Here is a 14,172-nt window from a genome sequence, read left to right on the forward strand (position 1 = left end):
TGATTATATAATTATTAAACATCGAGGATAAAAGATTTATAAAGCATATGAACCAATTAAAAAATACAATCTTTTTTTAACCGTGAAGATTACATTACTCTTACTCCTACACTACAGCTACACGAATAAATACTAGAGTATTATACCCATATCAAGATTTGAACCCTGCTCTTTTCTTCGAAAGTCACGAGCCTCTACCACCTAGCCAAAGCTTAAACGAAAACAAATAACTCTTAGAAATAAGTTTATCTAGTGACAAATGTCTAATTATAAAGGTGTAATTATTATGCCTCGTGTTAAGTAACTATACTTTGATTACTCAATCTCGTAATAACTTTAAAAAAAATCACAACCAAACACTCCTACTAATATAAACCATTAAACTAACTATACATTGATTACTAATCACGTAATAACTTAAAAAAAAAAAAGAGAAAAACAAGAACAATACAACCAAACACTCTTACTCAAATAAACCATAGTTTTTCATATTTCATACAAACTATCAAAAAAAACATACATTGTGGATCATGCGTGAAAGAAACTTCATTTGGGATTAAACTACAAATTGTTAAATAAATAGATGATTTTGGTACTTACTATGCAACGTACGCACATAACAAGAAGAGACGATAATGTCATGATATTCAATAACACAATTTTTTTTCTCACTCTACTACCTTTTAGTATGACGGAATAATGATTCGAAGATATGAACTAACTTGATATAGTAGCATATTCAAGCGTAAATTCATATGTCTTCCGGATTAAGTTTTTGAAACTTGCTTTCCTTTCTTTACCAAAGATGGGTAAATATGTGGAGCTGAAAAGATCTATCATGAGGGGAAATTGCAAGCCGACAAAAAAAGCGACTGGAATGAAAGCCAATCCACATATCGGAGCAAGCATCCATAGTTTTCTGTTACAAAAGACAAGGAACACGGTTGCACTAAACGCTACCATCATGGCTGTTGTAGAAAGTAACAAGGAGAAAAGTCCGATAAACAATCTCCAAGGTAAATTGACTAGAAAGTCTTTCTCAGCAAAACGCGCCGTTAGGATAGACAAAAACACTAGTAACGACGTACTGGATGCGAATAGTGAGATTGCATCTGATATAGCAAATATAATGAATGCAGGTTCCTTTTTAAACAAGGGGGTCCCTTTTTCTTGGTTACTTCCACCTGGTACTGTAATTGCAGCTGCAAATACAATTGTGGTAATAAGCGCAGCAGTGATACTACATGACTCTGCGGTGGTTTTCATCCATTGCTCTCCATCCTTCACTAAATCCATGTGCTCCCTTGTGAAAACCATATCTGGCGTCTCCTTAAAAATGTTCTCTTGAGTGATAAATGTAGGAATCACAAGTTTCTCCACTTCCTGTAAAATTAGATTAACTTTGGTATACTGCTAGAAAATAACTTAATGATTCACTTATGACTAATAGTTTAGTTACAATGTACCTCAAGCCATTGAAGCTCTCGTTGTAGTTGTAATGCTGCACCTCTTCTCTGATTGAGAACACTTAAAGGTGCCAACCTTGCGGCCAAGTGCAAGATATTGTTTTTAGAAGAATCTTCGTACGTTTTATGCATATTCTTACGCTCGTCAACATCATAGATAAGGTTGTAGATTTTTTCTGAGCGGTTTGCTATTGCTAACTGAATAATATCATACCCACTTTCATCTTTACTCTGAATTGCTTCCGGGGATCTAGATAAAATCTCTTCAACAACATAATAAGCATTTTGACAAGCAGCCTCAAGAATTGGTCGTGTATAAAAGGGGTGATGAGAACCTCGGTACTTCATTTGGTCTATTTCATCACATACCAATGCTAGAAATTTTTTTGCTTCTTCCCGTTTCATAATTTTGTACTCGATTTTGTTGATGAGCGCAACTAAAAGTCATGAAATTATCAGTTAAAAAAGATTATCAGTTGTGTTCCGAAGATAAATTGTAGAACTAAAATGTCAGGGAATGAATTTACTCCATGATCTTACAATCTAGTATCTTTGCGCCCTTCCACAAGAGGTAATAAAGAATAAGGAATGGGAAACAAACTATCAATACGAGGAGGCATATAAATGCAAAGGCTGATGCAAGCGTGCAAATTGGTACTGCAATAACAAAAATTAAAAAAAAAATACTGTTCAATTTTAGATCAATTATATATTCAATTAATTCTTAAGTTGTTCTTACCTATAAATATTGAGAATATTATTCCCGCAACAACCTCACAAACATAGCCGCACGTAGCCGTGTAATCACCGAAACTTCGATGTGCAGTGATTGCAGGGAAGGCAAAAATATACACAGTAACCAAAGTTGTTTTACGCAGCATTTCCAAAGTACTTTTTAGAGCTAAAATATAAAACGACAATCAGTAAGACAAAAGAAACCAAAAAAGAACAATAAATGAAACAGTTTATAATATGTTAGAAACATACAAGGATAGAAAAGTTTTTCCCTGTCGTCTAGCCCATTCGGAAAGGTTTTAATCAATGCCATGAGTACCTGGTCACTTTTTGAAGCAGCCTTGGGAAACTGTTTCAAAAACTCTGATGCTAAACCTACAAACATACACAACAAAATGCAATATGTTTATGTTATATATTGCCTACTATACTTACTATATTGTATGTATTGCCTACTATACTTACTGTATTGTTTTGCTGAAATAGCATTAACAATAAGGTTTACATAGTCAATTTCTTCACCACAGACACTGGATTTCTCCAAAAAATATGCAATCGTATCAAGATGCATATTTTCATAAGCTTTACGCCATGGGAGATGACCATTATTGTCTCTAGTATGTAACAACGCCCTGTTCGTTTCAAGGAGGACACCTGCTGCTTCTTTGTTGCCAACAATGGCAGCAATGTGAAGTGCTGTGCTTCCATCAGAATTTCTCTTTTTAAGTACTTGTGCTTCATTTATATACGTATACCTTACATTATTTGTTATATAACAAAGCAGCTTTCTCACGATATCATTACGACGTATTCCCACAGCAATGTGAAGTATGGTGCTACCATCACTACTGATTGCCTCTGTCGCCAGGCCTTCATCTTCTTTTAGCATGGAATGTAGTTCTGGCCAATCCCCCTTTATAAGATGTGATTTCAGTTTCTTCAATTTCTTCTTGCGCTCAATCACTTCATTCTTTGTTTCCAATTCAGTTTCTTCGATTTCACTTTCTTTGATTTCACTTTCTTCTATTACATCTAATGAAATTGCGCCTTCATCAACTGTGCTTGTTTCTACAGAAACAGCATCTCTGTCTTCTTTTTCGGTTTTTGCATCTGATTCTTTTGGAGTTGAATCTGTTGAAATTTCATTTGTTATGCAGGCTCAGATATTGATTTACAGAAGCAGTTATGAAATGCTGGAATAAACAAATAAACATTTACGGTTATGGACCGTCAATAACCTTATTTTTGTTATGATTTTCTCCACTGAATATTTCCTTTTAGTTTCTAATAGATTTCTGAAGTGAGAAAAATAAATTACGAGAAAACTGGAGACAGGAAAATTAATAGCTTAATCCCGGTATGTTTAGTCGGTTTGGAAAGCGAGCGCATGAAATTTGTTGATTTTATTTAAATATCATATTGTTTCTTGTTTGAATTAAATTAGAAGTCCTAGGTAAAATATAACTCTTTGGATTACATGCCAAGATAAAAGAATAATATACGGATGTCGATGTATCAAATTTGTTCACGTGTTTTCTATAATTTTTATATGTTTCTGTCACGTGTTTTCTATATGTTTTATGTTTCTGTCAATAAAATGAAAAGAAGTCGGGGGTGAGTCCCTCTCACAAAGTTCCGTGTTAGCGTTTATGTTTTAGTTGTTTACCGATTGACCCCAACAATTGGTATTAGAGCATAACGTCCGAAGCGGATTCGATTTTATGTTATTTAAGATCATGGAAGCCTGCCGATAAGAAGCTTTGGGGTGTATAACCAAACTGAAAGAAGAACTGATATGGGGAGAATAACCAGATCAAAAGGGCAGGCCAATCAATTGACTGAGGGGTGTTTAAACACATCAATTTGATTTTGCGTTTATGGCCGACGGAGAGCAACCAATCAACGCTCTTGCAAACGTAAGGGATCACCAGAACAAAATTTACACAATGCCCAAAGTTAACCACAACCAGCTACTCACATTGGTGTGTGGTGGAACGAACAGTCTTTGGGGCATTTGGTTTTGCACGTTGCGATCAACTCTGTAACCGAAGGAGCTGTGGATAACCGATATAAACAAACCGTCATGGCACTACTATTCCAATCGTTACCCGAAGATATCCTTTTGCATGTTGCAAAGTATGCCATGGCGCATGAAGTGTGGGAAGCGATTCAGGTATGGTTCTTAGGAGCGGATCGAATTGAAAAGGAGAGAATACATGTTTTAAGGTCGAAGTTAGAGATGTTGAAGATGAAAGAGAATGACTTTGCCGCAAAGATAAGTGCTGTTGAAGGGAAATTCAACAATCTTAGTACGACTCTCGAATCACTACTAGAATAATGTGCAATAGCCACCATAAAACTTAGCTAATAATTTACATCCTAAATGCAATATGTGTTGGTTCAGGCCCCTCACTCAAACTCACGAAATAAGAGAAGGGGTTTTCTGCTTGAACTTTCGTAATATTAGAATTGAGAGTACAAGTATCAAATGACAGACCTACTACCCTATTTATAATAAAATAAAACAAGCACATGCTAATTAAACCATGATCTCCAGCTTTCTAGGAACCACATACTGCCTTGCAACGTTCAAATCCATAAACTCGGCCAAACATGACTATTTCTCATCAACGTGCAGCTAATAAAGCATGTGAATAATCCCTTTATTCCAGCTCCCACGATCTTGACTGTTAGCTTGACCCGAACCGTATCCAACTTGACCCGTATCTGACCCGATCAAGATTATTCCAACAATATGCCTACCTCTTTATGATTTGGTGGCAAAGTAGGTCGGAAATTACTTTTCTTTTTTGTTATAATAGACCGTGTTACGTTCCTGAGTTCTGTTAGGATTTCATATCCACCTCCGCTTCACATCACCTTCGCTCCACCGATACACCGCCGCTGCTCCGCTCCACCTCTGTTAGGGCTCGATACGCTCCATCAATCGATATTGTCCACCTCTGTTAGGGCTCGTACAAATTAATCGCCAGTACAAATTTTAATAGGCACGCTCCATCAATTGCATTCAGATCAATCAGGTAATTTCAATCAACTCTTTGTTTATATTCATTCAAATCATATGCATGTATTGATGTTATTTGTTCAATATGTACCTGTTTTTGAATTTTCTGCTCTTTGTTTATCAATTTGCTCTGTAACCTAGAATTCCTAATCTGGAAATTGAAAGAGCAACTTCCGATTCGGATTTGATCAAAAAGATACGCTACTGCGATATGAACAACGTAATTATGCTAGTGTGTTCATTTTGATTATCGTTCATAGAAAGGATACATTCTATTGTACAATACCTTCAAATTTGATTACTAGATACTGAATTTGTTGAGAAAAGTAACATTTTGATGAGTTCTAAATAAATAAACAAACCACTGTTTGAGACGACTAAATGAGACAAACAACATATAGAATTCTAAGCACTGCTTGTGGTCAAATACTGATGGTGGACAACAGCTGATGGTAACAAGTGATGGTGGTAAACAACTGCTGTTAATATAAGCAGTATATAGTTAATCAGTTGATTAAAATGCAACCAAACTATTACCGAGACGCAAAACGAGAAGGTAAAAGTGAAGAAACGACAAGCCGAGAAGAAGCAAAGGAGGCAAGAAGAAGCGCAGCAGTTGGAGGAATGGAGAATAATGATCACCGACCTTAGTGCATATCCCGAGGAAGATCGTCACATTTTACAAAAAGAAGAAAAAAATTAAAAAATGGAGTGAAGAAGTGTAGTTTTTTTCTTTTAAATGTAACTTTAGGTTTTTTTAAGTGTGTGGTATTTTTTTAATATTTAGTTTTTATTAAAATGTAACTTTAGGTTTTTATTTAAATGTAACTCTTTTATTTTTATTTACTTTCTTTTAATTATTTAACTAAATCAAAAGGGTGGGGGGGGGGGGGGGGGGACTATCCTCCACACGTTTGAGTAGTCCCCAAGGGGATGGTCCTTCGTGATGTGGTGCCTACGTGACGGATAGTCTCTTTAAGGAGTAAGCAAACCAAGATCACTCTCCACTATGTATATACAGATACAGAGAAAAAAAAATGTAAACTCGAGACCTGGAAAAAAAAATATTCAACAATCTATTTTTCTAGCAAAGAAACCCTAGAACGTTAACCAATGATAGCCACCACCCTTGTTTATGTATATATGTGTCATGTGTGTGTTCGGAGACACGACGATTATATAAAGGTTTTTGTGACGACGTGTCTGTTTGTAGGATATATGACTGTTCCACGAAGGGTTTTGTAACGGTTGGTAGTTAAATATGGTGATTTGGTGTTGATGAAGCGACGTGATACTTGACCGGTAGCAATAAATATGAAACGGAGATTATAGACGCGATTGTCGGCAGGTGGTGTTAAATATGAAACGGCGATCGATTTTAGGCGGAAAAGGCGGTGTCAAAAGCAGACGGAAAATGTTAATTGCAACATTTAGTTGCTTTTTTATAAAGATATATATAATATATAATATATAATTACTTTAGAATTATAGTTATTAATTAAATATTTCATCGTAGTGGTGGGTGTTCTCACACTCACTGGATATATTTTTAATTTGACAAGAAAAGACTATTGATTTTGGTTTTGCACACAGGACACCGGACTTTCTTTTTATTAGGTAGCTTGTTTATCAAAATAGCACCGTCATCTTAATTTCTTCACCTAAATCTCCATTTCTACTTCTCTGACACGCATCAAAATATATATTCCGGCGAATCATTTTTCCATTTTTCTTCTTTTACTTCATCTAATTATCGTTGCAAGACCCATCGACTAATATTCTTGGAGTCTGGTATAAAAATCAACTTGATGATAGATCTGCTTGTTAAGAAAACATGGGGGCCGAGGCTCAAGGACCCCGACCCCCTAATTCTACTCGCGGCGTTACCAGAGATTTTTTTATTACAAACCCATACTAATTTTAAGAGATCCGTAAAGACGAACTAATACGAAGTTTAGAAATCACAGAAAAAAAACCATACTCGGTTGGAAGAATAATAAAAGCTGTACCTTCTTCGAAGCGCTTAGGAGGATCATAGTTGGATTGTAGTTTTCCCCAAACAGCTTTGGCAGAACCGAGGTTGAAGACTTCTGCTAGTACATCTTCACTGACAGAACCGAAAATCCAGCCTCTGACAAGATTATCGTATTGTGTCATGGTTTCTGCGTCAGAATCTATTGGCCCAACAAATGTGTTATCTAGGATGCCATACACATTGACACTCTTCAGTAGGCAAAGCATTTGGGCTTTCCAAAGAAGATAGTTTTTCTTGCCTGAAAGTTTCACAGAAACGAAGTTGGATACATTAGTATCATATGGAATTGCGTTTGAAGCACTCATCTTAGCGTTATTTTGGGGTTTTTGATACATTTAATGATCTACTCCACTCCTCTTTTTATACTAGAGGGAGGGGGTTGTTAGTTCTTTTCTAAGAAAAATTATAAAAATAACCCTGTTGCTCTAAGAAAGTGTCAAAATGACCCTTATCTTTTTTTTCTTACACAATTGGCCGTTGACCGAGACCTACTTGGTTGCAAGATCAGCAAGCTTTGCGCTTATGTAGCATAAAGTAAAGCTATTTTTTATTTCACTTCCCAAATGGCAAAATTTTAAGTTTACAAATATTTATTTATGCTATACTAGTTTTTTATCCGGGATTGCTTTCCGGGCTCGGAAAATTTAGTTATATTAATTACTATTTGTTACTAATACGATCACATTACATAAAACATATCATTCGATTCAACAACAATGTCTTCAACTCATCGGATTAAATCATGAACCCATTTTGGAGGTCAAACAAAAGCACATCAAAACCACATGAATAATATCATTTCCAATTTTACTTCAATGCACTTACGTGATAGCGTAATTTGGGATTTTGTAAAAATGTTTGTTTTTGTACTTATTTACAAAATAAGATGTTGACCAAAATTCAAACAGATGTTGCCAAAAAGTCAATCAGATGTTGACCAATAGTCAAACAGATGTTTAATCCAAACATCTGTTTATGGCCAAACATCTGTTTAAGGTCAAACAACTGTTTAAGTCCAAACCTCTGATATAAAAGGCCAAACATCTGTTTAAGGCTGAACAGATGTTTAACTTAATAAGATCTAATCTTCTCACACTGTTTTCCTCTTCAAAACACTGTTCAACCTAACATGGGTTACCATTAACTATTGACCAAAAGGCAAACAGATGTTCAAACCACTGTTAGTTATTGTACTTCTTTACAAAATTACAAAATTACATCACCACTGTTCAAACCACTGGATCTTTATTGCCTCATCAATAATTCCCTGACTTGCCCTTTGAATTGTAATTCAAAGTCCAAAGAATCTATGTTATCTTCATCCTTGCACAGTGTAAGATCAAGGATATCTTGCAGATCTTCAACACCCAGGCCCAATGTTTTCACTTAAGATTGAATAATATTTTTTGATTTTTAATTGCAGTTAATAGTTGATTAGAAAATAGGATTTATTAATCGTAAGAAATAATATGTATTAAACTTAACTAAATGGGTAATGTGATGTTAAATCTAATCTATACATTAGAATATAATAGTAATTTTTTAAAAATATCCAAAGACATTTAATTGTTTAGTAAATTTCATTTAAATGTAAGATATAAACAAATAGATTGGCGACCCTTTTATGAATGAAACAAAAGGCAATGTGGAATCAGTTCACAGTTTACAATTTTTTTTTTACCAAAAGTTCAACTTCGTTCACAAAACTACCAAGCCAACATGCAAGGCAGCCAAGTATGAACCACCTCCTTTTTCTAACACTTGCTCCTGTGTGGTCTTGAAACTCCGACAGGTCTCAAAAATTGAAGCCATATATATAAGGGATCTTACACCAGTGGCGAACCCAAAGCCATATCGCTGTAGAAACAACACATCCCGAAAAGATAATTTCCGAGGCCTCTACTAGGCTATCACAAAATGCGCAAGATAATTCCTGAGGCCTCTACTAGGCTATCACAAAATGCGCAACCATCCAAAATAACTTGAATATTTCGTTTGATTAAGGCATCAGCCGTAAGGATCCTATCCATTTCTTTCCTCCACGTGAAAAGGTTACATCTAATTGAAACTCGACGAAACCAATGCATAGCATAGAGCGAACTAACATCCCTCAATTCTTGCAAAATCCTTTTTATCCCTTTAACCGAGAACCCATCTGTTTCATTACCTTGCCATTCCCAGGTGTCCTTTTTATCCGATATACTAAACGAATCCATCAGCCTCATTAATTGTTCCATTCAGTAAGTTCAGCCGTGATTTGTTTCTTCCTCTTCCAACTCCAGATAACAATCTGCCCCGATTTCACTAAGCGATCTGCAACAAAGCACAATTTTTCTTCTTCCATCTGAAATAAATTTGGCATAGAATATTTATACGGTAAGCTACTAATCTAGGGCAAATTAATTAAAAAGCAAAGATGTAAACAATGAAAATGGAACACTTGTTTACAAAACTTTCTGTCAATCCGACCCGCCTATTTTGCAACTTATAAAATAAACCACAACTTTAGTGGAAGATTACAAACCTTAGCAACACGAAGAACGATTTGAACAACATAGTTGTCGTTTGGAACTTGAAGCAACTGTTTGAAATGAGTAGCCGAGATCAGTTCATGGATGATGGTTTACCTGATTAGCCGTCTAATACAGCTAAATATTTCTCTACCACATGGTTGCTGATTTTTTGAATTGTTAGATGCACATGTTACCCTTAAATTGAGAGGTCAGCGTGGACACGGCCGAAGGAATCCGCAGTTCGAGAATGTACTGCATAACATAATTTCTGCATTGCACGATAAAAGTTAGCTTTAACCAATTGGAACTAAGCAGATTGATTTTTTTTTTGGAAAATCTTGTATCATTCATTTGTAACCTCTTTTCAGTAATTATATAAGATACATTAAAATCTAAAAAATAAATAAAATATAGAATTTACGAAAGGTATTGTTGATAAGAGTGATCTAGCTGAACTTTTAGCTTGACAAAGGGTCTCGTCCTTGCTTGCGACTAAAAGGACCAACATAGACTTGTTTGTCATTATTCAGCATGTCATTTAACATGGTCAAAATTCAAGAACCTAACCGCCCTAAATTCGGAATGAATGGCAATATTTGATCAAGACTCTCGTCCTTGTTTTGCGAATAAACAATATCACACAGACTGGTTCGATCACCCTATTTTCAAATCGTTGGCTCTGGTTTAGTTCGGGTTTAGTTTACATTGTCTATTGGCCCATTAAATAAGGAGTATGGTAATTCAGATTGTGTATAATGGTCCAATTGGTAAAAAGAAAAGCATAAAAGAAAATAGGTGAAATGGGTTGAACATGAAGTGTATGTTAAATGAAAATAATCAACATCACCTTTACAATGAACCTATTTCTTCAGTTGTCTATTTCTTCAAGAGCCAGCTCTATATATTCCATATCTATTTCTTCAGTTGTCTCTATATTTTCGCTTACAAAGCTGCACATTCACAAAACCAAAATGAGCGGGTTGGGTAGCGTGTAAAGTTTGGCCAGGTTGGCTTGAACAGTTTTTTTTTCAAAAAAAAAAGAACTTCTTAAAAAAGTTTAGGTTATTTAAATGGTAAGTGATTAAGAAATTAAAGGTTTCTGTTTATAATATTACCTAACAGGAACAGCAAGGACACTCCCAACTTGGGTTTCAAACACTATTTTAACCCAATAGTGGTTTCAAACACTGTTTTGACCCAAGTGGTTTCAAACGCTGTTTTAACCCAAAAGTGGTTTCAAACACTGTTTTAACCCGACAATGGTTTCAAACACCGTTTTGACTCAAAAGTGGTTTCGAACACTGTTTTAACCTAACAGTGGTTTCAAACACTGTTTTGACCCAAAAGTGGGTTCACAGACTGTTTTAACCCAACAGTGGTTTCAAACACAGTGGTTTCAAACACTGTTTTGACCCAAAAGTGGTTTCAAAACACTGCTTTAACCCAACAGTGGTTTCAAACACTGTTATAACCCAAAAGTTATTTCAACCCACAATTTTAACCCAACAGTTGACCACATCAGTAAAACCAAACAATAATAAATTTACCTGCAGCTGTAAGCCAACATGATGCACCGCTTGTCCTATGTAATTGAAAATTCCTTCGACCGGTTTAGGACCCTAAAGATAGCTCATGTTCTTGACCTCCTCCACAGTCTCAGCCACCTGAACATGCTTACCTTTAAAAACAACTTCTCGTTAATTGACTGTTTAAAAGCATAAAAAACTACAAGATGGTGCTCACGGGTTAGCACAACCCCATCCGACCCATTTTGACCCACACATAAAAACTACACATTTTGACCCACGCATAAAAACTACCCATTTTGTCATGTAAAACCCGTAAACAAGTATTTTAAAACAATAATCATGGTGCTTAAAAACTCACTAGTAGGCCTTAACAGTGGTCATAAAGAATTATGAGCCATTGTAATCTGGTCCTGAATTCACCATAGCCACCATAACTACAAAAAAAAAAAAAAAAAAAAAAAAACATAGCTTCAGAGGAAGATAACATATACTATTAATAAGTTAACAAAAAGGTCCCCAGTTTACGAATATAGAGTATAGAACAGTAAAGAAAGAGGTCAAAAACCTGGATGTGACTGCTTAATTTTGAAATTTTCATCGCGAAATGTGCCACCGTATATGGATTCATTCCCGCGCCCATCACCGTGGACAATTTATCCACCTTGAATCATAAACCCGGATATGATACGATGGAATGGTGTTCCTTTATAGTGTAGTAGTTTACCACTTTTACTTTTTCCCAATTCCCTGATAAAAACAGTTAGTTACATGATGTAAATACACATAATGTGTTTGTACTTTGTACGTGGATTTGACTTGATTATTGCCACTTGAAGTCACAATAATCACTTTTCTTTATTTTTAAAGTGTTTTATGATTAAATAATAAAATGTTGCAATATGAAAATTGATAATCAAGCTAAAGGGCTATATGCGTAAAGGATTTGCTAACTTTTGGGTTTTCGGTTTTGGATAACTAAGTTGCGTTTGGCCAGAAACAACCATCAAAGTTCATACACTTAGATTTAAGGTAATCACTAACATAAACCAGTTAGGTTTTCAAGCAACAACATTATGCCCGGCTTTGGCTTTAGATTTACCTTAAATCAAACGTCTAAGAAGCCGGATACTTTAAATAAACTAATTGCAACTTCAATCGATTTTTTTTTGGCACAGATGAAATTTATTAATCTAATAGAATCTTAGAAATCTAATAGAGGTTAAAACCATAGTTACCTGTGCATAGGGCATGAAAATTCTCTGCAAAGATGAAAACAATAAAGAATAAGTTAAAAACAGATAATCTTTTGGGTCAAGAAGAGCATGAGATGAAGCAATATGCTCACTTAAAGAGTTAAAACCACTGTTCTACAAAGAGAAAAGATAAGATTTAAAGCTTACCAACAGTTTTTGGCACCACTTCACCATACAATCCGATAACTGTTCTTCCTGCAGTATAAGAGTATAAGGTTAGAACTTAACATATACCCATAGATATTCTCTCTGTCTGTTAATAAAAATTTATACGACAAGTACATTAGTCAAAATACAGCATAACCCGTAGATAAACATAATGAACAATACCAAAACCTTGCTTATCAACATCCACATCCAAGAATACTTTGTGTGTAATTTCATACACCTCATCCAAGGTATCTTCCTCTTACATAATTAAGCCACCAGTAACAGAAAATCAACATATATAACCACCAACCATGTTACCATTAGATCATATAATTCAACTGTCACATGGCAATGCCAGTTTGTAGTAAAGCCAGAGCTTCATATAAACAGTTCAATACTTAGCAACCGTTAAAACTATAAACCTAAACCATAAATCGAGATAGAAAATAACAGTAATCCAACTGCAAAACCCTAACATTAACATCATTATCCTAACTAAGATCACAAAATTATCTAAGACAAAATTTAGACAACTTAGACATCACAAATCATCGCCACTGAGCCCTAAAACACATCAGATCGCTACAGTTCACACTTTCATCCAACAGTTAATAAGAAAACTAACAAAAAATCCAAACCAAAACCAAAACCTAAACCTAACAACATAACACGACACAAACACCGCTGAAAACTGTGAATCAAAGACAATCCAACAAAAAACAAAACAAAAAAGAATCACTAAAACCTAAGATTAATGTTCTGAGATGAAATTAAAACCAAAACCTAAAATAAATGACAGATTTCGACTTACAATGGAGTTAAAGAAGAGATTGTCGTCAATATCAAACAAAGGATGAACATTGGCTGATCTGCTGAAGTCAGTTCATATTCACCTGACAACAAAAGACGACACAAACACCGCCGAAAACTGTGAATCGAAGTCAATCCAACAAAAGTCGAAATAAAAAAGAATCACTAAAACCTAAGATTAATGTTCTGAGATGAAATTAAAACCAAAACTTAAAATAAATGACAGATTTCGGCTTACAGTGGAGTTAAAGAAGAGATAGCCCTAATTACTACTTCATAGATCCCGGCTGAAGAAAAGGAATCGTAGATCTAAAGAAGAATCGCATGGTCTTCTTGAATTGCCAAAGAAGGGAGAAGAGAAGAGTACGGAAGAAGAATTAGAAGATCTAGGGTTTTTAGGAGTGAGATAAAGGGACGGAACACTGTTGGGCGGGAAAATGGGATTGAGGATTCCCTAATCTAGTGACACGTGGCCCAAATCACTTTCATTTATTATATACTGTTGGGCGGGAAAATGGGATTGAGGATTCCCTAATCAAGTGACACGTGGCCTAAATCACTTTCATTTCTTATATATAATAGATTATAATAGATGAGAGAGGCATTTTAAAAAACTAAAAACTTTTTTTTCTCTTAATGCATAATGTCTAACCCAA

General features: G+C 35.1%; 1 protein-coding gene and 1 long non-coding RNA gene across 2 annotated transcripts; both read right to left on the bottom strand.

Moving 5' to 3' along the window:
• Window positions 1–463: 463 nt before the first annotated feature.
• LOC110872794 lies at window positions 464–7,622 on the bottom strand. The gene is made up of 7 exons (XM_022121668.2): window positions 7,236–7,622; window positions 2,667–3,332; window positions 2,454–2,576; window positions 2,206–2,367; window positions 2,007–2,123; window positions 1,467–1,903; window positions 464–1,383 (listed from the first exon to the last, which is right to left on the bottom strand). The coding sequence occupies exons 1-7, from the start codon at window positions 7,594–7,596 to the stop codon at window positions 718–720; spliced, it is 2,532 nt and encodes an 843-aa protein (XP_021977360.2). The 5' UTR covers window positions 7,597–7,622; the 3' UTR covers window positions 464–717.
• A 1,196-nt stretch (window positions 7,623–8,818) lies between these two features.
• On the bottom strand, window positions 8,819–13,951 carry LOC110872793. Its single transcript, XR_002554694.2, has 10 exons — window positions 13,755–13,951; window positions 13,518–13,599; window positions 12,704–12,751; window positions 12,539–12,562; window positions 11,869–12,050; window positions 11,662–11,737; window positions 11,322–11,452; window positions 10,622–10,724; window positions 9,786–10,042; window positions 8,819–9,605 (listed from the first exon to the last, which is right to left on the bottom strand). It is a non-coding gene; the product is annotated as an uncharacterized LOC110872793 (long non-coding RNA).
• Between the last annotated feature and the right edge of the window lie 221 nt (window positions 13,952–14,172).

Source organism: Helianthus annuus, chromosome 9, assembly GCF_002127325.2.
Source record: "Helianthus annuus cultivar XRQ/B chromosome 9, HanXRQr2.0-SUNRISE, whole genome shotgun sequence".
NCBI lineage: Eukaryota > Viridiplantae > Streptophyta > Magnoliopsida > Asterales > Asteraceae > Helianthus > Helianthus annuus.